We start from the raw sequence: 23,968 nt of genomic DNA, 5'->3' as shown, positions 1-23,968 counted from the left end.
TCAGTTCTGGCTCATGGTCTGGAAGGGAGAAGCTGCTGAGGGGGGAGTGCGGCACCCCGGCACCCCAGCACCCTGGCACGCCACTGCCCTGGCACCCTAGCATTCCAGCACCCTGGCACTCCGGCACCCCAGTAATCCAGCACCCCAGCAGCCTGGCCCATTGGCACCCTGGTATCCCAGCACCAGAGCACCATGGCACCCCGGCACCCCAGAGTCCTGGTACCCCAGAACCATGGCACCCAAGTGCATCCCAGTCCCCTGGCACCCCGGCACCACGGCATCCTGGTACTCTCGTGCCCCAGCACTCCGGTACCCAGCACCCTTGCACTCTGGTACCCTGGCACCCCAGAGCCCTGGTACCCCAGCACCATGGCACCCCAGTGCCCTAGCACCCCAGCACCACGGCATCCTGGTACCCTAGTGCCCCAGCACTCCAACACCCAGCACCCTGCTACCCCAGCACCCTGGTACACTGGCATCATGGCACCCAAGCACCCTGTTGCCCTGGCACCCCAGCACCCTGACACCCTGGTATCCCAGTTCCCTGGTGCTCCAGCACCCTGACATCATGGCATCCCATTTCCCCAGCACCCTGGGCATCCCAGCACCCCAGGCACCCCAGCATCCCGTTCCCCACCTCGGCGATCCAGTCCTCGAAGGCGGAGACGCGGGTGAAGACCGTCGGCTTCTTGGGCGCGTTGCAGCCCAGCCCTGAGACGAAGCTGGCGATGCCGTGCACCTCCCAGTGCCCGTCAGCTGCCTGGCAGTTCAGGGGACCCCCGGAGTCGCCCTGGGGTACAGGATGGGGGGGGTGTCAGTGCCAGGGGGGGGTCCCAGCATGCCCCCCCCCACCCCGGCCTGGCGTGGCACTCACGTTGCAGCCAGCCTTCTCCGCGCCGCCGGCGCAGATCATGGTGCGGCGGATGGCGAGGATGCCCCACCAGTCGGGCTGGGTGCAGCGCTCGTAGGACACCACGGGCAGCAGTGCCTCCTGCAGCCGCTCTGGCAGTGGCCCCCCCGCTGCCAACCGGGCGTTAGGGGGGCTGGGGTGGGGGGCGTGCCATGCTCCGTGTCCTTCCTGCTGGCCCTGACTGTCCATGGCCAGCCAGCCAGCCGTCCGTCCGTCCATCATCTATCCCTCATCCAGCCACGTATGTCTGCTCCCCATCCATCCAACCAGCCCACATCCACCCGTCCGTCCATCCGTCCATCCATCCCTTCAACCCCGCATCCTTCAAGCCCTCCAGCCCTCCACCCTTCACTCCATCCCTCTATCCTTCCATCCTTTCCTCCATCTCCCCATCCAACCCTCCATCCATCCCGCCAACCATCTCCCCAACCCTCCAACCATCTCCCCATCCAACCCTCCATCCATCCCTCCAACCATCTCCCCACCCGTCTCCCCATCCCTCCAACCATCTCCCCATCCAACCCTCCATCCATCCCGCCAACCATCTCCCCACCCGTCTCCCCAACCCTCCAACCATCTCCCCATCCAACCCTCCATCCATCCCGCCAACCATCTCCCCACCCGTCTCCCCAACCCTCCAACCATCTCCCCATCCAACCCTCCATTCCTCCAGCCACCTCCCCACCCACCCCCCCATCTCCCCATCCATCCTTCCAACCATCTCCCCATCCACTCCCTATCCGTGTCCCCCCCCAGGACGTACTGGCCAGCCGCCCCCAGCCGCTCAGGTAGCAGGGGTACCCATCGGGCAGGACCGTGCCCGCCGGCGGCAGCTGCCCCACCTGCACCTGGGTGTTGAGCACCGCCAGGCGCTGCAGCTTCAGCAGGGCGATGTCATTGCTGCCACGCAGGGACACGTGTCACGAAGGGGGGGGGAAGGCTGTTGGGGACAATGTCCCCAACCCCCCCCCCACCCCCACCCAGGGACCCCGCTCACCCGCAGGCCACGCAGGAGCTTTGCCATTTGGGGTGGACGAAGATGTCGGCGGGGGCCACGGGGATGCGCTGCTCGGAGCCCTCCCTGGCACCCATGTCGTACTCGCCCAGCACCACCTCATACGTGCGCGAGGAGCTGCCCGGGGGACGGGTACGTCAGGGGACACCGCAACCCTCCTGCACCCCTCCCTGCACCCTGCACCTCCTCCATTCACCCCGCACCCCCCCATGCGCCCAACACCCCTTCCATGTACCCGTCCTGCACAATATATCACCCCTCCACCCCATCCCTGCACCCAGCACCCCCTCCATGCACCCTGCTCAAACCCCCATCCCCTCCATGCACCTGGTCCTGCACCCATTTGGCACCCTGCACACTGCCCCTATACCCTGCACCCCTCCTGCACCCTACATCCCTCTGCACCCCCATCCCTTCCACGCACCCATTCCTGCACCCTGCACGATCCTTCTGCACCCTGCACCCCTTCTGCACACTCCCTGCACCCTGCACCTCCCCACACCTCCCTGCACCCCTCACGCACGCTGCACCCCTTCACGCGCCCATTCCTGCACCCTCCACAATCTTTATGCGCCCTGCACCCATCCCTGCCCCCCTGTCCCCCCCTGCACCCTACATCCTCTCCATGCACCCACCCCTGCACCCTGCACCCCTCCTGCACCCATCCCTGCACCTCACACCCCCCGTCGCCCCTTACACTCCCTCCTGCACCCTGCCCCCCCCAACAGCCCCCCCCCCAGCACCCGCCGTGGGTCTCGGGGGGTCCCTCACGAGATGCAGTGTGCGGCCGTCATCACCCAGTTGGGCGCGATCAGAGTGCCCCCGCAAGTGTGGCGGAAGGTGCCGTCCCGCTCGTACTGCAGCGAGATCTGCGGGGACACCGGTGGGTGCCACAGCACCCATGGGTGCCACCCCCCACCCTACTCCCCCTGCCCACTCACCTGCCAAGGCCAGCTATAGGGTGCAGCATCCTGCCCGTTGACCACCCGTGAGTTTGGCAGCACCGTGGCCTGGCTGCCTGCGGGACAGGGCGCCCGTCACCCACTGGGAACCTATCACCCCACCCGAGGTTGGGGACACGGGTGGGGGGCTCGGGGACACGGGGAGGGGGGGTCGGGGACACCTTACCGCCAGCCACCAGCAGCAGGAGGAGGCTCAGCATCGCGGTTGTAGCTCAGTCGGGGCGCATGGGGGTGGCTGCTGGCCTTAAATCCCCTCCGGTATCGGGGGCACCCAAGGGCACCCCTGGGAACCAGCACCTGGCACCCACCTGGGTGCTGGGGGGGGGGGGCACTGGCAGGGTTAACCATTAACCTTGGCCTTGGGGGGGACGTGGCACCTGGCACCCAGCCAGCTGCACCCAATGGAGACCCTATAAACCCCTGTGCCCCTATAGCCCTGTGCCCCTACAGGCCCCATACCACCCCTGCCCCTGGTGTCCCCCCATAGCCCCTATAACCCTCCCGTGCCCCCCATACTGCCTCATGCCCCTGATGTCCCCATGTAGCCCTTATTGCCCTTATAGACCCCATGGACTCCGTGCCCATATATCCCCCCCTCCCAGACCCCATAGCCCCTGTGCCCCCATAGCCTCCATAACCAGCCCTGTGTCCCCCACAGTCCCCCATACCCCCCATGACCCTGGTGGCCCCCTCTGGCCCCCATACATACCCCATCCTGGACCCGATAGCTCCTGTGACCCCCATAGCCCCGTATCCTCAATGCCCCTGGTCCCCCCCTATAACCCTCTGTGCCCCCCTCTAGCCCCTTACCCTCCTCGGCATCCCTATAGGGACATGGTACACACCACAGAACCTAGAACCCCTGTGGTCCACAGAGCCCCAGTGTCCCCCATAGCAGCTGGGGTCCCTATAGCCCCTATACCCTTCAGGCACCTGGTGCCCCCCCATAGCCCCTGTGCCCCCCATACCCTCATGTCCTGCTACCCGCATAGCCCCTATATCCCCCATGGACCCCATGGCCCCTCTGCCCCCACTATGCTCCATACTCCGCAGTACCCCTGGTTCCCCCAGTAGCCCCTATAACACCCCTGTGCCTCCTAGAGCCCCTATATCTGCCATGCTCCTTGTGTCCCCTATAGCCCCCATACTGCCCCATGTCCCTGGTGCCCCTCATAGCTCCCATAACCCCCTGTGTCCCCTATAGCCCCTATACCACCCCATGTCCCTGGTGCCCCCCATAGCCCCTATAACCCCATGTCCCCTATAGCCCCCATACTGCCCCACATACCCGGGGGCTGTGGGGTCCCACAGGGGCACCGTGTGTCTTGTGGGGACACTCGTGTCACCCCCGTGTCTCCGTGGGCACCTCCCACGGCCGCGTCCCTGTGAGCATTTGTGTCCCCGGCTAGGTGGCACAGACAGTGTCCCCACGCCCCCCCCATGTCCCCTGCAAGTTCCCAGAGGTGTCCCCACGGTGTCCCGACGCCCCCCCCGTGTCCCCGCGGAGATGCACCGAGATGTCCCCTGGGTCCCCACGCCCCCCCCCATCTCCCCGTAGAACTTCCCAAAGGACACGCCCCCTCTCCACTTTCCCCACGCACCCCCCGTGTCCCCTGCAAGTTCCCAGAGGTGTCCCCCACGGTGTCCCCCTGGTGTCCCCATGCCCCCGTGTCCCCTGCATGTTCCCAGAGGTGTCTCCACGGTGTCCCCACGCCCCCCCCGTGTCCCCGTGGATATGCACAGAGATGTCCCCTGGTTCCCCACGCCCCCCCCGTGTCCCCGTGGATATGCACCGAGATGTCCCCTGGGTCCCCACGCCCCCCCGTGTCCCCGTAGAACTTCCCAGAGGACACCCCCCCTCTCCACTTTCCCCACGCACCCCCCGTGTCCCCTCCAAGTTCCCAGAGGTGTCCCCACGGTGTCCCCACGCCCCCCCCGTGTCACCGCGGAGATGCACCGAGATGTCCCCTGGGTCCCCACGCCCCCCCGTGTCCCCGTGGACATGCACCGAGATGTCCCCTGGGTCCCCACGCCCCCCCCCATCTCCCCATAGAACTTCCCAGAGGACACCCCCCTCTCCACTTTCCCCACGCCCTCCCCGTGTCCCCTGCAAGTTCCCAGAGGTGTCCCCACGGTGTCCCCACGCCCCCCCCGTGTCCCCGTGGATATGCACAGAGATGTCCCCTGGTTCCCCACGCCCCCCGCCGTGTCCCCGTGGATATGCACCGAGATGTCCCCTGGTTCCCCACGCCCCCCCCGTGTCCCCGTGGACGTGCACCGAGATGTCCCTTGGGTCCCCACGCCCCCCCGTGTCCCCGTAGAACTTCCCAGAGGACACCTCCCCCTCTCCACTTTCTCCACGCCCTCCCCGTGTCCCCTGCAAGTTCCCAGAGGTGTCCTCCCCGGTGTCCCCCCGGTGTCCCCATGCCCCCGTGTCCCCTGCATGTTCCCAGAGGTGTCCCCCACGGTGTCCCCACGCCCCCCCCGTGTCCCCGTGGATATGCACAGAGATGTCCCCTGGTTCCCCACGCCCCCCGCCGTGTCCCCGTGGATATGCACCGAGATGTCCCCTGGGTCCCCACGCCCCCCCCATCTCCCCGTAGAACTTCCCAGAGGACACGCCCCCTCTCCACTTTCCCCACGCACCCCCTGTGTCCCCTCCAAGTTCCCAGAGGTGTCCCCTGGTTCCACACGCCCCCCCCGTGTCCCCGTGGAGATGCACCGAGATGTCCCCTGGTTCCCCACGCCCCCCCCGTGTCCCCGTGGACATGCACCGAGATGTCCCCTGGGTCCCCACGGCCCCCCGTGTCCCCGTAGAACTTCCCAGAGGACACCCCCCCTCTCCACTTTCCCCACGCCCTCCCTGTGTCCCCTGCAAGTTCCCAGAGGTGTCCCCACGGTGTCCCCACGCCCCCCCGTGTCCCCTGCAAGTTCCCAGAGGTGTCCCCACGGTGTCCCCACGCCCCCCCGTGTCCCCTGCAAGTTCCCAGAGGTGTCCCCACGGTGTCCCCACGCCCCCCCCGTGTCCCCGTGGGTATGCACAGAGATGTCCCCTGGTTCCCCACGCCCCCCCCGTGTCCCCGTGGAGATGCACCGAGATGTCCCCTGGGTCCCCACGCCCCCCCCCGTGTCCCCGTAGAACTTCCCAGAGGACACGCCCCCCCTCCACTTTCCCCACGCCCCCCCCCTTCCCCGTGTCCCCTTCAAAGTTCCCAGCCTTGACCCCCACCCCCCCCGCCCCGCCCCGTGGGCGCGCTCCCGGCCGGCCCCGCCTCGGGGCGGGGCGGGGCGGGGCTGGGCGGGGCCCCGGGGCGGGCGGCGACGCGGGAGCGGAGCGGGACGGGAGCGGAGCGGCGGGGCCGGAGCGGGGCGATGGGGCCGCCGGTACCGGCGGGGCTGGGAGCCCTCCTGCTGCTCGGAGCCCTCCTCGGAGTGAGTGTGCGCCCCCCCCCCGCGTCCCCTCGGGTCCCCAGGGGGTGGCGGGGTCCCGCAAGAAGTTGGGGTCCCCTAGAGGGATCGGGGTGCCCCCCCCTCCCCCCCCCGAGTTGGGATTCCCCCCTCCACGGAGGTGGGGGTCCCCTAAAGGAGTTGGGATCCCCACCCCGGAGTTGGGGTCTCCTCAAGGAGTTGGGGTCCCTTGAAGGAGTTGGGGGGGTCCTTAAAGAATTTGGGGGGGGCGGTGCGCTGTGGCCGAAAGGATTTTTTGGGGGGGTGTCCCGTCCCCTCCCCGAGCTACAGGAGGGTGCGGGGTCCCCGGCATTGTGCTCTGGTCGCTAAAGGGGAATTGGGGTCCCCTCCCCGGGTACTGAAGGGGTGCGGGGACCCCGGGATCCTGCCCTGTCCCATCAGGGAATTGGGGTCCTCCTGGGCACCAGGGACATGGGGGGGTCCCCATGCCCTAAGGGATTGGGGTGTCGTCCCCCCGTACCAGGGGGGATGCGGGGTCCCTGGCCCCCTGCCCCGGTCCCGAGGGGATTGGGGGTCCCCCCCCCCCCCCCGCCATGTACCAGGGGCATGTGGAGACCCCAGCACCCTGCCCTGGCCCCTGAGGGAACTGGGGTCCCCCCCAAAGAGCAAGGAGGGGTGGGGGCCCCATCCCCATGCCCTGTCCCATCTGGGAATTGGGGTCCCCCCAGAAACCCGGGGTGCACGGTGTGCCCACCCCCATGCCTGTCCCCTAAGGGACTTGGGGTCCCCCAGGGACCAGGGGCACATGGGGTCACCACGCCCCGTCCCTCTCATGGAATCGGGGTCCCCCCCTAAACCCGGGACACGTGGGGTCCCTGTCACCGCACCCTGTCCCCTCAGGGAATTGGGGTCCCCCAGATCCCGGGGTGGGGGGGTCCCCATCATCCCCCAAAGCCACCCATGGGCTCCTGACCCTGGGGGTCGAGCTGTTCCAACCCCCCCCCCCCCCCGGGACCCCACTGCCCTCCTTGGCCCTGGGTGGGGTGGCCACGTATAGGGGTGCATCCTGCTTTTGGGGTGCTGCTCCCCCGCCGCACCCCCCCATCCCCCTCTCCCACCCTGGCTAAATTTAAAGGGTGACGGGTGGCGCCAGCCACCCTAAAAATAGCTCTCCCAAAATACCCCCCCCTCGGGGGGGGGGCGGGGGGGGCTGCGTCTGGGGGTGTCCCTGGGGGGGGGGGGGGTCACACCCAGCTGGGATGCAGTGTGGGGGGGTGACACCTCTGGGTGCCCCCCCCAAGGGGGGGTGCAGGGTGGGTTTGCACCGTGGGGCAGAGCATCCCCTGTCTGAGGGGGGGGTCCCCAAGGAAGGTAGGGGGGCTGATGGTGATGTGGGGGGCCCCCCCCCACTCGGGACGGGGTGGGGGTGGGGGGGGCAGGGGGGTGGTTTGGGGCTGGGACGATGCCCGGGGCTGAGAACAGAGGGGGCCTTGTTGCTCGGGGCCATGCTGGCAGGGCTGGCCCCCCCCTGCTCCGTGGGGCTCCCACCCACGTCCCGGGGGGAGGGCTGGTGGGGAGGAAAGTGGGGGGGAGTCCCCCCATTTTGCCCTCCCCCCACCCCGCCAACCCCATTCCGCTATGGGACAGGGGGATTTGGGGACACCATGATGTAATGGCACCCCAATATCCCCCCCCCCCCACTCTGGGATGCTGAGGAATGTGTGTGTGTCCCCCTTAAAAAAATGCAGGGGGGGTCCACCCACTCCACGGGGGGGGGTTCTGGCGTGGGGGTGCCCCCCCCCCCCCCGAGGGCTGTGAAGGGTTAATGAAGGGGGGGTGAGGGCGCAGCAGGAATGTGCGATAAGATCGCCAGCCCTGGGGGGGGGAAAGGGAGGGGGGCCACGCACCCGCGTGTGCACGCACCCGCACCCACCCGGGGCGCTCCCAGCACCCTCATCGCTTGCACCCTCACTCTTGCACGCTCGTGTGCGCGCTCGCGCCGGCTTTGCTTGCTCCCACGCTTTTGGGAAGGGATGAGGGGGGGGGGGGCTTCGTGTCCCCCGTGGGGACCCTTGGGGACCCACCCGGGATTCCCCAGGGTGGTGTATGTGTGTCCCCCCCCCAAGGGTCCCCAGCGCACGTGGCCCTGCGAGCTCCCGGCTCGCTTCAGCTCTTTCCCATCGCCAAAGATGGCCTGGCTGGGAGGAGGAGGAGGAGGAGGAGGAGGAGGAAGAGCAGGACAAGGCCAGCCCAGACTCCTGGGTCCCCTCAGCACCCCTGGGGCGTTGCCCCCCCCCCCCCAAAGCCCAGCTCTTTTGGGATAAATTAGGCACACAAATATTTGCTCCCCCCCCCCCCCCCGAGTGACTTTGACCCCACCGCTGTTTGCACCCCCAAAATCATGGGGGGGGGGGCCAGCAGCGGGGAGGGGGTAGGCAGCTGCCTGTACCCCCCCCCCCAAGGGACCAGTATCCCACCAGCTGTGCTGGCAGCCCCCCCCCCCCAAAAAAACCCCCCAAAATCCCCCAAAAACTGGGGGTGGCTAAGCACCGCAGCGGGGTCCCCTCCATCCCAGGGGACCCCCAGGGGAGGAGGAAGGTTTTTTGAGGGGGGGGGGGAAACACCTTGTAGCCACGACCTTGGGGGAACAATAAGGCTGAGGGGGGGCTGCTATTAATAACCCCCCCCCCCCCGGTTATTATTCCTGCCGTGCGTCACCTCCTCTTCCTCGCCCGGATGAAGTAAAGGGGGGGACACACATCCAGAATTTAGGGGGGGCACATCCAGATTTTGAGGGGGGCACATCCAGATTTTGACAAGGGGACACATCCAAATTGATGGGGGGGGGAGGAGAAGTTGAGCCCCCCCCCCCCCCCCCCGAATTTGGGGCACAAGGTTCATCAAGCGAAGCTGCACGTGGGACAGGGTGGTGCTTCCTCACCCTCCTCTTCCTCAGCTCCCCCCCCCCCCCCCGCGTTTTCCCCAGGGTGCGGGGCAGGATTTGGGCCGGCGAGTGGAAAATGTGAGCGGCGGCGGCGGCGTCCGGCCGGGCGCGGTGCCCCGGCGGCGGCGGGGGGAACCCAGGCGTCCGGGTGCGGGGCCGTGGCGCGGGGAGGCTTCCGGTAACAGGAGAGGGGTGATTGTCCCTTCCCTGGCCACCGCCGGTGACAGGACAGGCAGCTGCCCTTCCGCTTGGTCAGGATGGGGCCCGCTGCCCGGCAGGGCTGAGCACCCGCCCGCTCGGTGCATGTGTGGGGAGCGGGGGCAGAGAACCCACATACTCGGTGCATGCATGGATGGGGTGATGGTGGAGCACGTACACACTCAGTGCACGTGTGGGGAGCAGCAGCAGAGAACCCGCGTACTCGGTGCATGCGTGAGGGGCAGTAGCAGAGAACCCACAACTCGGTGCACGTGTGGGGGCAGTAGCAGAGAACCCGCATACTCAATGTATGCGTGAGGGGCAGTAGCAGAGAACCCACGTACTCGGTGCACATGTGAGGGGCAGTAGCAGAGAACCCACAACTCAGTGCACGTGTGAGGGGCAGTAGCAGAGAACCCACGTACTCGGTGCATGTGTGAGGGGCAGTAGCAGAGAACCGACAACTCAGTGCACATGTGAGGGGCAGTAGCAGAGAACCCACGTACTCGGTGCACATGTGAGGGGCAGTAGCAGAGAACCCGCATACTCAAAGTATGCGTGAGGGGCAGTAGCAGAGAACCCACGTACTCAGTGCACGTGTGAGGGGCAGTAGCAGAGAACCCACAACTCGGTGCACGTGTGAGGGGCAGTAGCAGAGAACCCACGTACTCGGTGCACGTGTGAGGGGCAGTAGCAGAGAACCCACAACTCGGTGCACGTGTGAGGGGCAGTAGCAGAGAACCCACAACTCAGTGCACGTGTGAGGGGCAGTAGCAGAGAACCCACGTACTCGGTGCATGCCTTGGAGAGCAGTGGCAGAGCACCCACACAGTCCGTGCATGGGTGGGGAGCAGTGGCAGAGGACCTGCACGCTCAGCGCATGTGCGTGGGGACGATGGCAGAGCACCCACGCGCTCAGTGCGTGCGTGAAGGGCAGCAGCAGAGCACGTACACACTCAACGCACGTGTGGGGAGCAGTAGCAGAGCACCCCCCCAGCTCAGCGCCACCCATGAGTTCCTCCGTGCCTCAGTTTCCCCCTCCGCACCTCAACTCCCCCCTCCCAAGCAGGCCGGGGCTGCGCTGGCACCCACGGGGTCCCCCCACCCCGAGCCCGACTCCCTCAGGGTGCCGTGTCCCCCCCGTTTGTGCAGGCGAGTGGCCACGTCCCCCCCCCTCCCCGTCCCCCAGCACCCGCTTAATCCCCCCCGGCGCTTGTTTGCACAGCAAAGTGCTGCCCCGACGGATTCCTCGCCACGGCGGGCGCCGGGGGCGGTGAGGGGGGGGGACACGGGCCGAGGGGCACCCGCCGGGGCGGCGCACACGCGTGTGCGTGTGTTGGTGCCCAGGCGTGACGCGGCGAAGGCGGCACCGTGTCGCCGGCGCGGACGCGTAGCGGTGCGGACGCAGGCGTCCGCGTGCACCCGCGGCCGCGTGTCGGCGTGCGAATAGGTGTGCACGGCCACGTGTCGGCACGAGCGTGCGTCCCCGTGTCAGCGCACGCGTGTGTGGCGGTGCAAAGGCAGGGGCGCAGGCATGTGTCGGCGTGCACGTGCATCGCCGTGTCAGTGCACACACGTGGGATGGCGCAAACACACGTGCACAGTCCCACGGTGCTGTGCACGCACGTCTCTGCGTTGGTGCACACATGTAGTGGTGCGAACGGGTGTGCACAGCTCCATGCCGCTCTGCACACGCATCTTCACGTCAGTGCACACGTATAACGGTGCGAGCACACGTGCACGGCCCCACGCCACTGTGCACACGCGTCCCTGTGTCAGTGCATGCACATAGCGGTGCAAAGGCATGTGCACAGCCATGTCAGTGTGCACACGCATCCCTGTGTCGGTGCCCACGTGTACAGGTGCAGAAGCGCGTGCACAGCCACACGTCAGCGCGCACAAGTGTCCCCATGTCGGTGCATGCACGTAGCAGTGCAAAGGTGTGTGCGCCGCCCCACGCCCCTGTGCACACGCATCCCCGTGTCGGTGCATGCACGCAGTGGTGCAAATGCGTGTACACAGCCACGTGTCAGCGTGCACACCCGTCCCCGTGTTGGTGCGTGCATGTCGTCGTGCAAACACGTGCGCACAGCCACGCGTCAGCGCGCACACGCGTCCCCGTGCCGGTGTGTGCACGTAGCGGTGCGAACACGTGTGCACAGCCACGCGTCAGCGTGCACATGCGTCCCCGTGCCGGTGCGCGCCCGTAGCGGTGCAAAAGCGTGCGCACGGCCCGCGGTCCCCTCGCGCACGCCCCCCTCCCCATGTGCCGGCACACGCGTGTGCCCGCTGCCGTGGCGGTGCCGTGGCGGCGCAGGAATGCGGTGGGTGGGTGATGAGCTCATTCCCCCCCCCCCCCCCCCGCGCCGTGACTCCACCGCGCAGCTATGCGGCCCTGGCCCTGCCAGCACCCATCTGTGTCCCCCCCCCTTCCCCCCCTTCCCCGGTGCCGGTGACGTGGCCTGGCACCCAGCGGAGGGGTGACGGGTGTCCCCCAGGTCACCCGCGGCGCCCGGGGCTTGGCCGAGACCTCCTTCCCCGAGGACACGGTGGCCGACCACGTCGGAGGGACGCGGGGACGCCGGTACTATGAACACCTCTCTGACGACGAGGACCTGGTGGCATCCGGAGGTAAGGTGGCAGCGGGTGGGTGGGTGTCACCGTGGGTGGGTGTCACCCTGGGTGCCGCTGGCGCTGTCCCCGTTGCGGGTGGCAGCGGGACCTGGTGGCGTCTGGTGGTAAAGGTGGCGCTGGGTGGGTGCCACCGTGGCTGGGTGTCACTACGAGTGGCTGCTGCCACTCGTGCTGTCCCCGTTGCGGGTGGCAGCGGGACCTGGTGGCGTCCATCGGTAAGGTGGCACGAAGTGCCGCGGGTGGGTGCCACCCTGGGTGGGTGTCACTCGTGGGCGGGTGTCACCCTGGATGCCACTCGCACTGTCCCCGTTGCAGATGGCAGCGGGACCTGGTGGCGTCTGGCCAGTAAGGTGGCACTGGGTGGGTGGGGGTTATCATGGGTGGGTGTCACCGTGAGCGGATGCCGCCCTGGGTGGTTGTCACCCTGGATGTGTGCCACCCTGGGTGCCACCCGTGCTGTCCCCATTGCAGATGGCAGCGGGGAGGACGGCAGTGGCATCACCTGGCCACCGGCGAGCGCTACCCACATACCCGTCGTCGGGCTGGCACCCACCGGTAAGGGGACGCCGTGGGGGTGGCACCTGTCCCCTGGGTGTCACCTGCGTGTCACCGCTCTCAAGCTCTGTCTCCTCTCCGTCCTCTTCCTCTTCTTCCTCCTCTTCCTCCTCTTCATCCTCCTCCTCGGCGGGCAGCGCTCGGGCCCCCCCCCGCACCGGCGGGCATGGTGGTGGCGGAGCCCGAGGACGACCCCCCGCTGAGTAAGTGACACATATTGGGGGACACCCCCCCCCCCTTGCTGCACCCCCACTTTTTTCTCCCAGTGCCATACGTTGGGGGGGGATGCGGCTGGATGGGCGGGGATCACAGCTGGATGGGGGAGTCACAGCTGGATGGGGGGGTCGCAGCTGGGTGGGGGTCACAGGAGGGTATTTTTGGGGGGGTGCAGGTGCCATCCCCCCCATTTTTGACAGCCCCCCCCATTTTTGATTCCCCCCCCCCCAGTTTATTTCCGGGCGCTGGTGAACTTCACCCGCAGCATCGACTACAGCCAGCAGCTGGAGGACCCCGAATCGGAGGAATTTCGGGAAGTTTCCGAGGCCGTGGTGGATACGGTAAGGGGGGACTCCCGGAGAGGGGGGGGGGGGGGTTGGGGGCACCCAAGGGAGCACCCTGACCCCCCCATTTTCTGCTCCCCCCGCCAATCAGCTGGAGTCCGAGTATTACAAGGTGCCAGGGGAGCAGGTGGTCAGCGTGGTCTTCATCAAGTGAGCTGGGGGGGTTTGGGGGGGCTGAGGGGGTTTTAGGGGGTTTGGGGGGGCTGGGAGGTTTGGGGGGGTCAAGGGGGGTGGGGAGGTTTGGGGGATGCAGGAGAGGTTTGGGGGTGCAGGGGAGGATTGGGGGATACTGGGAGGTTTGAGTTGGCGGGGGGGTTTAAGGGTGATGGGGAGGTTTGGGGGGGCTGTGGGGGGGATTAGGGGTGATGGAGACATTTTGGGGTGTGGAGGGGGTTGTGGGGATGGGCAGGTCTGGGGGGGCAGGAGGGCTTGGAGGGGATGGGAAGTTTTGGGGGTGCAGGGGAGGATTGGGGAGGCGGGGAGGTCCAGGGAGTCAGTGGGAAGGTTTTGGGGGTGATGGGGAAGCTTGGGGAGACAGTGGGGAGTTTGGGAATGGTGGGGAGCTTTTGGGGGTGATGGGGAGGTTTTGGGGTGCAGGGATAATTGGGGGTGCAGGGAGCTTTTGGGGGTGCAGGGGAGGTTTTGGGGGGACGGGGAAGTTTTGGGAGTGCAGAGGAGCTTTCGAGGGTCCAGGGAAGATTTGGCAGGGTGCAGGAGGGAGATTTTGGGGTGCTGACACCCCCCCCTCCCCTTTCCACCCCCCCCCCCCCCAGAGAGCTGGAAGGTGACGTTTTCGTGGAGCTGGACGTGGGCTCGGAGGGGAACGGGGACGAGGCGCAGCTGGGGGGGGTCCTGCGGGACCTGGTGGCCGCCGGCTCCATTGCCTCCTACCTCACCTCCCCCCTCGGCTTCCAGTTTCGGCGCTTGGGGGCCGGTGAGTGCCGGGGGGGGGACGACACCCTGGGGGGGGGGGTGCGCTCAGACCACCCCCATAGATCCCATCCCATCACCTGGACCCGCGTAGCAGTGTGTCTTGACCCCCCCCCCCCCTCCAAATTTCTGGTGGGTGGATCTTTGGGGGGTGGGGGGTGTCACGCTGACCACGGTGACACACACCCCCCCCCCCCCGCCCGCAACTAGTGACCCCCCACCCACGCGCCTGCACCTCCCTGGAGTTCACCTGCGGCAGCGGCGAATGCATCGCCGCCGAATACCGCTGCGACCACCGGCCCGATTGCCACGACGCCTCTGACGAGGACGGCTGTGGTGAGACCTCCCCCCAGCCCCCCCCTGCACCCCCATTTCCCCCATAACCCCCCATAAATCCCCCACACCCCCATTTCCCCCCTATACCCCCCATACTCCCCCACTGCACGCCCTTCTCCCCTATAACCCCCATAAACCCCCCCACTGCACCCCCACTTCCCCACCTAAACACCCCTAAACCCCCACTGCACCCCCATAAACCCCCCCACTGCACCCCCATTTCCCCTATACTCCCCACAACCCCCCCACTGCACCCCCATTCCCCCCTAAACACCTCTAACCCCCCCTGCACCCCCACCTCCCCCTATAACCCCCATAAACCTCCCCCCTGCACCCCCAATTCCCCTATACCCATGTACCCCCCCCACTGCACCCCCATTTCTCCCCTATAACCCCCATAACCCCCTGCACCCCCATTTACCCCATAACCCCCCACTGTACCCCCATTTCCCCTAAACCCCCCTAAACCCCCCACTGCACCCCCATTTCCCCCTATAACCCCCCATAAACCCCCCACCACACCCCTATTCCCCCCCAGCCCCCCATAACCCCCCTGCACCCCCATTTCCCCCCAATCCCCCCAAAACCCCCCCCCGCACCCTCATTTCCCCCCCATAACCCCCCCCCCCCATCCCCACAGACCACCCGACACGGATGCCCCCCACCACCGCCCGCCCCGCCACCACCCGCCCGGTGAGCACCGTCACCGTCGCCGCCACCCCCCCCCCGCGCCGCCTGCTCACCCCGCGCCCCCCCAAACCGCCGACGGGCGGGTGCCAAGCGGGCGAAGCCGCCTGCGCCAACGGGCGCTGCGTCCCCCGCGATTACGTCTGCGACGGCGAGCCCGACTGCGCCGACGGCAGCGACGAGGAAGCTTGCGGTGAGTTTGCGGTGCCGTGGCGATGGGGTGGGGGGCACCCTGTGGGTGCTGACGACCTCCCCCCCCCCCCCCCCCAGGCACCCCCTCGCCCTGCGAACCCAACGAGTTCAAGTGCCGCAACGGGCACTGCGCCCTCAAGCTTTGGCGTTGCGACGGCGAGAACGATTGCGGCGACGGCTCCGACGAGACCGATTGCCGTGAGTATGGCCGGGTTGGGGGACACGCGCGGTGACACGATCCCGGTTGACGCGTGTCGCCGTCGCCGCTGCAGCCACCAAAGCGCCCGGCGCGGCGTGCGGGCCGGCAGAGTTTCGGTGCGTGGCGAGCGGGAGCTGCATCCGTGCCAGCTACCAATGCGACCGGGAACCCGACTGTCCCGACCGCTCCGATGAGGTCGGCTGCGGTAAGTGACACCGGGAGGGGACACCTCTACCAGGCTTGGGGACGCGGTGCCCGGTGTTGGGCTGGGGACACTGCGATGGGGCTGCGTGCTGGGGATGCTGCGCCCGAGCTGTGCTGGGGATGCGGTGCTGTGGCACAGGCTTGGGGACGCTGTGCCCGGGGATGCTGTGCCATGGCACCGGGCTGGGGACACCGCGCCTGGGGACCCTGTGTCATGGCACTGGGCTGGGGACACCGTGCCCGAGCTGTGCTAGGGACCCCATGGCATGGCACCAGGCTGGCGACGTTGCTCCCAAGCTGTGCCGGGGACCCCGAGATGTGCCGGGGACCCCCTGCCACGGCACCAGGCTGGGGACACTGTGTGCGGGGGACCCCGTGCCATGGCACCGGGCTGGGGACACCGCGCCTGGGGACCCTGTGCCATGGCACCGGGCTGGGGACATGACACTGTGCTGGGGACACGACGCTGTGCTGGGGACACTGTGCCCAATCCGTGCCACGCTGGGGACCCTCTGTCACGGCACTGTGCTGGCTACGACGCTGGGGACCCCGCACCCAATTGGTGCCACGCTGGGAACCCAGTGCCGTGGCACGGTGCCGGGTGCTGCGCTGGGGACCCCGTGCCCAAGCTGGTGACCCCGTCCCCAAGCCGTGCCACGCTGGGGACCCCATGCCCAAGCCGGGCTGGGGACCCCTTGCTGGTGACACTGTCCCCAAGCCTTGCCACGCCGGGGACCCCGTGCCCAAGCCGAGCTGGGGACCTGGTGCTGGTGACCCCATCCCCAAGCCATGCCACGCAGGGGACCCTGTGCCCAAGCCGAGCTGGGGACCCGGTGCTGGTGACCCCGTCCCCAAGCCGTGCCACGCTGGGGACCCCGTGCCCAAGCTGGTGACCCCGTCCCCAAGCTGTGCCATGCTGGGGACCCCGTGCCCAAGCTGGGCTGGGGACCCGGTGCTGGTGACCCCGTCCCCAAGCCGTGCCACGCTGGGGACCCCGTGCCCAAGCTGGACTGGGGACCCCTTGCTGGTGACACTGTCCCCAAGCTGTGCCACGCCGGGGACCCCGTGCCCAAGCTGGTGACCCCGTCCCCAAGCTGTGCCACGCTGGGGACCCCGTGCCCAAGCCGAGCTGGGGACCTGGTGCTGGTGACCCCATCCCCAAGCCATGCCACGCAGGGGACCCCGTGCCCAAGCCGAGCTGGGGACCCGGTGCTGGTGACCCCGTCCCCAAGCCGTGCCACGCCGGGGACCTGGTGCCACAGCGCGGTGCTGGGCGGCGTGCTGGTGGCCCTGTCCCCGCGCGGTGCCCGTGCCGGTGAGCCGGTGCCCAAGCCGGGTGACCCCGTGGGCAGGCGGTGCCACGCCGTGCGCGGGGTGGTGACGGGGGGGTGCGGGCAGTGCCCCCGCAGGTGGTGACGCTCCCCCGGGAGTCGGTGCGGGCGGTGCCGGGGCAGACGGTCACCTTCACCTGCGTGGCCACCGGCGTCCCCACCCCCATCATCACCTGGCGCCTCAACTGGGGCCACACCCCCAGCAGCCACAGGTGGGGGTGGGGCGTGGTCCGGGGGGGGCGGGGCCTAAGGGGGCGGGGTCGAAGGGGGGCTGGCCCACAGGGGCAAGGGGAGCTGGCTGAGGGGTCTGGGGGGAGGGGGCGGGGCTTCTCTTTGGGGAGGGGCTTGCCCTCGGGGTGCGTGCTGCGGTGGGAGGGGCTTGCACTTGGGGGAGGGGCTTGTGCTTGGGGGTGGAGGTGGTGGTCGTGCTCGGGGCGGGGCCTGGAGTGGTGGGAGGGGCTTGCACTTTGGGGGAGGGGTGGCTGGTGGTGGGAGGGGCTGGTGGCAGGAGGGGGCTATGGTGGGAGGGGCTTGCACTAGGGGAGAGCCCTGTGGCGGGAGGGGCTTGCACTTGGAGGTGGTGCTTGTACAGGGGGCGTGGCCTGCTGTGGTGGGCGGGGCGTTCGGGGCAACACTCCCAGCAAAGGGGCGGAGCTAACAGCCAGCAGGGGCCATGCACGCGGTGGGCAGGGGAGCTGCACGGTGGGCGGGGCTTCTCCTCGAGGGCGGGGCTTGCACGAGGGGGCGGGGTGTGCGATTAGGGGCGGGGCCTGGGCAGGCAGCGGGGCCGTGTTCCTTTGCCGGTGCTGGGTACCGAGCATGCCGGGCGCTGCGTGTGCCGGGCACTGGGTGCCGGGCGCCGGGTGCCAAGCGTGCCGCGCAGGGTGTCGATCGTGAGCGAGGCCGGGCAGGGCACGCTGACCATCCGGGACGTGAAAGAAGCCGACCAAGGCGCCTACACCTGCGAAGCCATCAACACCCTCGGCATGGTCTTCGGCATCCCCGACAGCATCCTCACCGTCACCCGCCCTGGTGAGCGTCCCCCGCCCTCCGCTCCCCATCCAACCCCACCCCCACCCCGGCACCGGCACCGGCACCCACCATCTCCCGCAGGACCGTGCCCCGAGGGCCACTTCCAGGTGACGGGGACATCCCGCTGCCTGCCCTGCTTCTGCTTCGGTGTCACCACCGCCTGCCGCGCCACCGCTCGGCACCGCCACCGCCTCCGCCTCCGCTTCGACCGCCCCGACGACTTCAAGGGTGAGTTATGGGGACAAGGGACAGGGGACAAGGGGCACGCCAGGGGCTGAGCATCTCCTTGCAGGCGTCAACGTGACGGTGCCGGCCGCGCCATCCCCGCCGGTGCTTTCGGCCACCCAGCTCCACGTGGACGTGGGCGCCGAGGAATTCCAGCTCCTGGATCTGTCCCGCCGCTTCCTGGCCCTCGATGCCTTCTGGGCGCTGCCAGATGCCTTCCTTGGGGACAAGGTGACACTGGGGGTGGGGACAGGGATGGGGACGCCGGCGGCACGGCTGCTGACAGCGCGCTGATGCTGCCAGGTGGATGCCTACGGGGGAGCGCTGAGTTACGGGGTGCGGTACCGGCTGGGGCGGGGACCCCCTGAGCCCACCACCCACCCCGACGTGGTGCTGCGGGGCCACGGGCGGCAGCTGCGGGCGCGCGCTGGAGCCACCCGGCCCGATGTCCTCAACCGGCGGCATGTGCCCTTCACCGAGGTGGGTGGGAGCCGGGTAGGGGATGGCAGTGGTGGGTGGGAGGGTGGTGGTGGTGGTGATGGGTGGATGATGGTGGTGGTGGTGGGAGGGTGATGGTGGGTGGGTGACGCTGGTGATGGTGGGTGGGTGATGGCAGTGATGGTGGTGGTGGTGATGGGTGGGTGATGCTGGTGGTGGTCGTGGGTGGGTGGTAGGTGGGTGATGCTGGTCGTGGTGGGTGGGTGATGGTGATGCTGGTGGTGATAGATGAGCGATGCTGGTGATGGTTGTGGGTGGGTGGTAGGTGGGTGATGCTGGTCGTGGTGGGTGGGTGATGGTGATGCTGGTGGTGATGGATGAGTGATGCTGGTGATGGTTGTTGGTGGGTGGTAGGTGGGTGATGCTGGTGGTGGTGGGTGGGTGATGGTGATGCTGGTGGTGATGGATGAGTGATGCTGCTGATGGGTGAAGCCAGTGGTAGCGGTGGCTGATGCCAGCGTTGGCATCACCCTGGGGTGACACTGGTGTCACTGTCCTGGCAGGACCACTGGGAGGATGAGGAGGGTGCCCCAGTAAGCCGGGAGCTGCTGCTGCTGGTGCTGCAGAGGCTGGAGGGCATCTTCATCCGGGCAGTCTACGACGGGCGCATGGCCAGCGTGGGGCTCAGCGACGTGGCCATGGATGTCACCAGCCCCAGTGACACCGGCCTGGGGCCAGCTGGGGACGTCGAGGAGTGCAGGTGACTGCTGGTAGCGAGGCTGCGGGCTCGGTGCCACCACTGCCACGATGCCACCGTCACACCACTGTGTCCCCAGGTGCCCCGTGGGCTACACGGGGCTGTCATGCCAGCGATGCGCCACCCGCTTCGAGCGGGTGACAAGGGGACCCTACTTGGGGACCTGCTCCGGTTGCGGCTGCCACGGCCACTCCAGCACCTGCGACCCCGTTTTTGGGCACTGCCTGGTAAGGAATGGGGGGGTGACAAGGGAATGGGGATGTGGCACAGTGTCACCATGCCTCCTGTGCCACATGTCCCCATCCCTCCCCAGAACTGCCAGCACAACACGGAGGGTCCCCAGTGCGAGAAGTGCAAACCTGGCTTCTTCGGCGATGCCACCAAGGGCACGGCCACTGCCTGTCACCCTTGTCCCTGTCCTTACACCGAGCCAGCTCGCAGGTGGGTGCCAATCCCAGGGGCCCCCCCGCCCCCAAAATATCACTGCCCCCGTCTGTCACCGTCATTGTCACCTGCAGGTTTTCGGAGTCATGCTTTTTGGACACGGACGGCCAAGCCACCTGCGACGCCTGCGCACCCGGTTACGCCGGCCGCCGCTGCGAGAGGTGGGTGCGGGGGTTCCCTATACCCCCCCTCCCCCCAAGACCCCCCACCCATCATCGACCCATTCCCATAGGTGCGCCCCGGGCTACGAGGGAGACCCCATCCAGCCAGGTGGCAAGTGTACCCCAATTGGTGAGTGGTGGGTGTTGGTTGTGGGGTGCCCCCCCGCACCCAGGGGTGCCCCCCACCCTCACCATCGCTGCCCACAGGCCAGGAGCTCGTCAAGTGCGACACCCGCGGGGGCAAGGACGAGGCCGGCGGGACGTGCCGCTGCAAGGTGCAGGCAGGGTGCTGGGGGGGGGGGCACTGGGTGCTCCCATCTCCCACAGCACCTAGTCCGATCCCCGAAGCACCCAGTGTGATCCCTGGGGCACCCAGTGTAATCCCAGCTATGGCACCCAGTCCGATCCCCCATAGCACCTATTCTGAACCCCCCGTGGCACTGAGCCCAGTGTCTGGGGTACCCAGTCCAATCCTCCCTAGCACTCATGCCACCCCCCACATTAGCACCCAGTCCGACACCCCATGACGCCCAGTCCGATCCCTGGGGCACCCATTCTGACCCCACCATGGCACCTATTCTGACCCCCCCGTAGCACCCATCCCCCCCCCCCCATAGCTCCCAGTCCGACTCCCCCCATGGCACCCACTCCAGCCCCCCCAGCACCCAGTCCCACCCCGCTCCCCTCCGTTTCCACTCCCCAGCAGCCCCCCCCGCCACAGCACCCACCTCCCCACCCTGGCACCCCATTTCCCAGTCTCCCCAGCACCCAGCTGGTCCGATCCCCCCCGGCACCCATTCCTCCACCCCTGGCACCCCCACCCACGGCACTCATCCTGTGCCCCCCCCCCCCCCGGCAGCCCAACGTGCGGGGGCGGCTGTGCGATGCCTGCGCCGCCGGCACCTTCCACCTGAGCGCAGCCAACCCCGAGGGCTGCCTGCAGTGCTTCTGCATGGGCGTCTCACGGCACTGCGCCAGCTCCGCGTGGAGCCGCCACCAGGTACGGTCACCAGGCCGTGCCAGGCCACGCTGGGTCATTTGGTGCCATGTTGTGCCATGTTGGGCCATACTACGTGACGTCAAGCCATGCCGTGCCATTATATGCCACGTTATGCCATGCTGTGCCTTGCCTTGCCATGCTGTGCCAGGCCACGTCGTGTCAAGCCGTGTCGTGCCATGCTGTGCCGTTATATGCCATTATGCCATGCTATGTCATGCTGTGATGTGCCATGCTGCGCCATGTTGTGCCGTGCTGTGCCGCGCAATGCCATGCTATGTCAAGCCGTGCCATGTTGTGCCGTGTCGTGCTGTGCAATGCCATGCTGTACCATCTATTGCCATCTTTTGCCATGTCATGCTATGCTGTGCCATATAGTGCCTTCCTATGCCATGTAGTGTCATGCCGTGCCACGTTGTGCCATGCTGCCACATGCCATGCCACATAATGCCATGTTGTACCATGCCACGCCATGCCTTGCTGTGCCACGCTGTGCCATGTTATGCTATGCCATGCCATGCCATGTAGTGCCATGCTGTGCCATGTTGTGCTATGCCGTGCTGTGCCATGCCATGGAGTGCCATGCTGTGCCATGTTGTGCTATGCCGTGCTGTGCCGTGCGATGGAGTGCCATGCTGTGCCATGTTGTGCTACGCCATGCTGTGCCATGTCATGTCGTGCTGTGATGTGTCATGCGTTGCTAGGCCGTGCCATGCAGGGCTGCACCATGCCATGTAGTGCCATATTGTGCCAGGCCATGCCATGCCCTGCTGTGCCATGTTGTGCCATGCCACGTAGTGTCATGTCGTGCCGTGTTGTGCTATGCCACGCCATGCTGTGCCATGCCTACCACCAAGCCCCTTCCCGCTCCCCTTCCAGGTCCTCCTCACCGCCGAGGAGACACCGCCGCTGAGCCTGGCCAACCTGGCCGGCACACGGACCGTGGGTGACCGTGCCCGCTTCTCCTCCCCACGGGAGCTGCTCTTCGCCGCCTTCCAGGAGCTGCCCCGTGATGTCTACTACTGGGTGCTGCCCGCACCCTTCGCCGGGGACAAGGTGCCAGCGCCGGGGCCGGCTGGGGGACAAGGTGGACGTCCCCAAGCCCGGCTAAGCCCAGCTGCATCCCGCCCTGCAGGTGACATCGTACGGTGGTGAGCTGCGCTACACGGTGACGCACCGGGCACCGGCGGGCGCCCAACCTTTGCCACGCCAGCCCGACGTCCTGCTGCAGGGCAACGGCATACTCCTGGAGCACTTCTCTGATGCCAACCCCCCATCTGGCGTCCCCACCACCGTCACCGTGCCCTTCCGTGAAGTGAGGACCGGCGGGTGTCCCCCCCACCCCATCCCAGGCTGGGGTTGGGGACACAGCGGTCACCCCCTGGTTGTGCCCGCAGCGTGCCTGGCGCCGAGCGGATGGACGCGATGCCACCCGTGAGCATCTCCTGATGGCTTTGGCCGACATCGACCTCTTCATGATCCGGGCGTCCTACTCGGATCAACCGGAGGAGAGCAGGTACCAGGGAGAGGGGAAGGGAAACTGGGGACATGGGGGTGCGGGCGGGCAGAGCGGTGGGGACATCCCCTCTTGCCCCGCAGACTAGCCGATGTCAGCCTGGACGTGGCAGTGCCACACGCCACCGGCCGCCCGCCGGCGCTGGAGGTGGAGGATTGCACCTGCCCGGCCGGCTACCGCGGTGCCTCCTGCCAGGTGAGACCCTCAGTGTCCCCTCACCCCGGCCTTCGGGACACCGAGTGGTGGCCCACCCCCCTGTCCCCTTGTCCCCTCCGTAGGACTGTGACACCGGCTACACCCGCAGCACCACCGGGCTCTACCTGGGCACCTGCGAGCCGTGCCAGTGCCACGGCCATGCCAGCGAGTGCCACCCTGAGAATGGCATCTGCCAGGTGAGCTGGGGACAGCGAGGGGACACCCCGGGGACCCCCATGGTGGTGCCACCAATGCCATCACCCCCCTCCTCCTTTGCAGGGCTGCCGGGATCACACGGAGGGCGCCCAATGTGACAAATGCCAACCCGGCTACTACGGCGATGCTACCCGGGGCACCCCGGGCGACTGCCAGCCCTGTCCCTGCTATGGACACCACAGTGACACCCAGTAGGTGCCACCACCTGGTCACCTACATTCCTGGGGACGCGGGCAGGGTCTCACCCATCCCCTTGTCCCCTCTGCAGGGTGACCAAGAGCTGCTTCGAGGACAAGGACGGACAGCCCACCTGCACCGCATGCGCCCCTGGGCACGGCGGGCGTCTCTGCGAGAGGTGCCAGGGGAACCCGGGGTGAGGGGTTGTTTTTTGGGGTGCAACCCTGCCCTTCATCGGCTTTTTTTGTATCCCCACCATAGGTGCTTGCCTGGGTATGTGGGGGACCCGCTGCGGGGAGAGCCGTGCCAAGGTGAGCGTCGTGGGGAGAGGACGAGGCGGTGTCCCCCTGCAGTGGCACTGAGGGGGGCACCATGCCTAACCGCTGTCCCCCCCCACTCCACCGCAGAGCCGGGCGTCCCCAGTGGGCAGTGCCAGTGCGACCCGCGCGGCAGCATCGGCGAGGGCTGCGACGCCGACGGGCAGTGCCGCTGCAAGGTGAGTCGTCCCCCCCCCTCCCAGCACGTCCCCAAGCCCTGGGAGGAGGTGACAGGGCCATGTCACCCACCCCGTCCCCCCCCACTCCCCCCAGGCCAACGTGGAGGGTCCCAGCTGTGCCACCTGCCGTCCCCACCATTTCCACCTGAGTGCCAGCGAGCCGGCTGGCTGCCTGCCCTGCTTCTGCATGGGCATCGTCCAGCACTGCGCCAGCACCGCCTACGCCCGCGGCACCGTGAGTGCCCCCTC

General features: G+C 67.9%; 2 protein-coding genes across 3 annotated transcripts in view; one reads left to right on the top strand and one right to left on the bottom strand.

Moving 5' to 3' along the window:
• CELA3B (chymotrypsin like elastase 3B) lies at nucleotides 1–3,087 on the bottom strand. Its single transcript, XM_075027711.1, has 8 exons — nucleotides 3,054–3,087; nucleotides 2,867–2,943; nucleotides 2,697–2,794; nucleotides 1,908–2,042; nucleotides 1,674–1,810; nucleotides 875–1,020; nucleotides 638–790; nucleotides 1–18 (listed from the first exon to the last, which is right to left on the bottom strand). Exons 1-8 carry the CDS (start codon nucleotides 3,085–3,087, stop codon nucleotides 1–3), a joined length of 798 nt encoding a protein of 265 aa, XP_074883812.1.
• Nucleotides 3,088–6,189: 3,102 nt separating this feature from the next.
• Nucleotides 6,190–23,968, top strand: part of HSPG2 (heparan sulfate proteoglycan 2) — a 41,386-nt gene continuing 23,607 nt past the window's right edge. The window contains exons 1-33 of one of the 2 annotated variants that reach the window (XM_075027598.1): nucleotides 6,190–6,319; nucleotides 11,936–12,068; nucleotides 12,543–12,626; nucleotides 12,764–12,829; nucleotides 13,074–13,183; nucleotides 13,278–13,336; nucleotides 13,960–14,120; nucleotides 14,327–14,452; nucleotides 15,093–15,332; nucleotides 15,410–15,529; nucleotides 15,604–15,735; nucleotides 17,133–17,277; nucleotides 17,949–18,097; nucleotides 18,179–18,325; nucleotides 18,390–18,553; nucleotides 18,626–18,802; nucleotides 19,324–19,520; nucleotides 19,597–19,744; nucleotides 19,831–19,958; nucleotides 20,036–20,122; nucleotides 20,194–20,252; nucleotides 20,330–20,397; nucleotides 20,982–21,122; nucleotides 21,999–22,175; nucleotides 22,255–22,434; nucleotides 22,517–22,635; nucleotides 22,719–22,830; nucleotides 22,914–23,027; nucleotides 23,110–23,237; nucleotides 23,315–23,401; nucleotides 23,485–23,534; nucleotides 23,631–23,719; nucleotides 23,814–23,954. In XM_075027598.1, the coding sequence (XP_074883699.1) occupies nucleotides 6,260–6,319; nucleotides 11,936–12,068; nucleotides 12,543–12,626; nucleotides 12,764–12,829; nucleotides 13,074–13,183; nucleotides 13,278–13,336; nucleotides 13,960–14,120; nucleotides 14,327–14,452; nucleotides 15,093–15,332; nucleotides 15,410–15,529; nucleotides 15,604–15,735; nucleotides 17,133–17,277; nucleotides 17,949–18,097; nucleotides 18,179–18,325; nucleotides 18,390–18,553; nucleotides 18,626–18,802; nucleotides 19,324–19,520; nucleotides 19,597–19,744; nucleotides 19,831–19,958; nucleotides 20,036–20,122; nucleotides 20,194–20,252; nucleotides 20,330–20,397; nucleotides 20,982–21,122; nucleotides 21,999–22,175; nucleotides 22,255–22,434; nucleotides 22,517–22,635; nucleotides 22,719–22,830; nucleotides 22,914–23,027; nucleotides 23,110–23,237; nucleotides 23,315–23,401; nucleotides 23,485–23,534; nucleotides 23,631–23,719; nucleotides 23,814–23,954 (4,098 nt within the window). In that variant the 5' untranslated portion in view covers nucleotides 6,190–6,259. The remainder of the gene's footprint in view (nucleotides 6,320–11,935; nucleotides 12,069–12,542; nucleotides 12,627–12,763; nucleotides 12,830–13,073; nucleotides 13,184–13,277; nucleotides 13,337–13,959; nucleotides 14,121–14,326; nucleotides 14,453–15,092; nucleotides 15,333–15,409; nucleotides 15,530–15,603; nucleotides 15,736–17,132; nucleotides 17,278–17,948; nucleotides 18,098–18,178; nucleotides 18,326–18,389; nucleotides 18,554–18,625; nucleotides 18,803–19,323; nucleotides 19,521–19,596; nucleotides 19,745–19,830; nucleotides 19,959–20,035; nucleotides 20,123–20,193; nucleotides 20,253–20,329; nucleotides 20,398–20,981; nucleotides 21,123–21,998; nucleotides 22,176–22,254; nucleotides 22,435–22,516; nucleotides 22,636–22,718; nucleotides 22,831–22,913; nucleotides 23,028–23,109; nucleotides 23,238–23,314; nucleotides 23,402–23,484; nucleotides 23,535–23,630; nucleotides 23,720–23,813; nucleotides 23,955–23,968) is intronic. The other variant, XM_075027599.1, reaches the window with a different exon arrangement.

The sequence above is a fragment of the Buteo buteo genome, chromosome 5 (assembly GCF_964188355.1).
Source record: "Buteo buteo chromosome 5, bButBut1.hap1.1, whole genome shotgun sequence".
Taxonomy (NCBI): Eukaryota; Metazoa; Chordata; class Aves; order Accipitriformes; family Accipitridae; genus Buteo; species Buteo buteo.
This window is presented reverse-complemented; position numbering and strand designations above follow the sequence as displayed.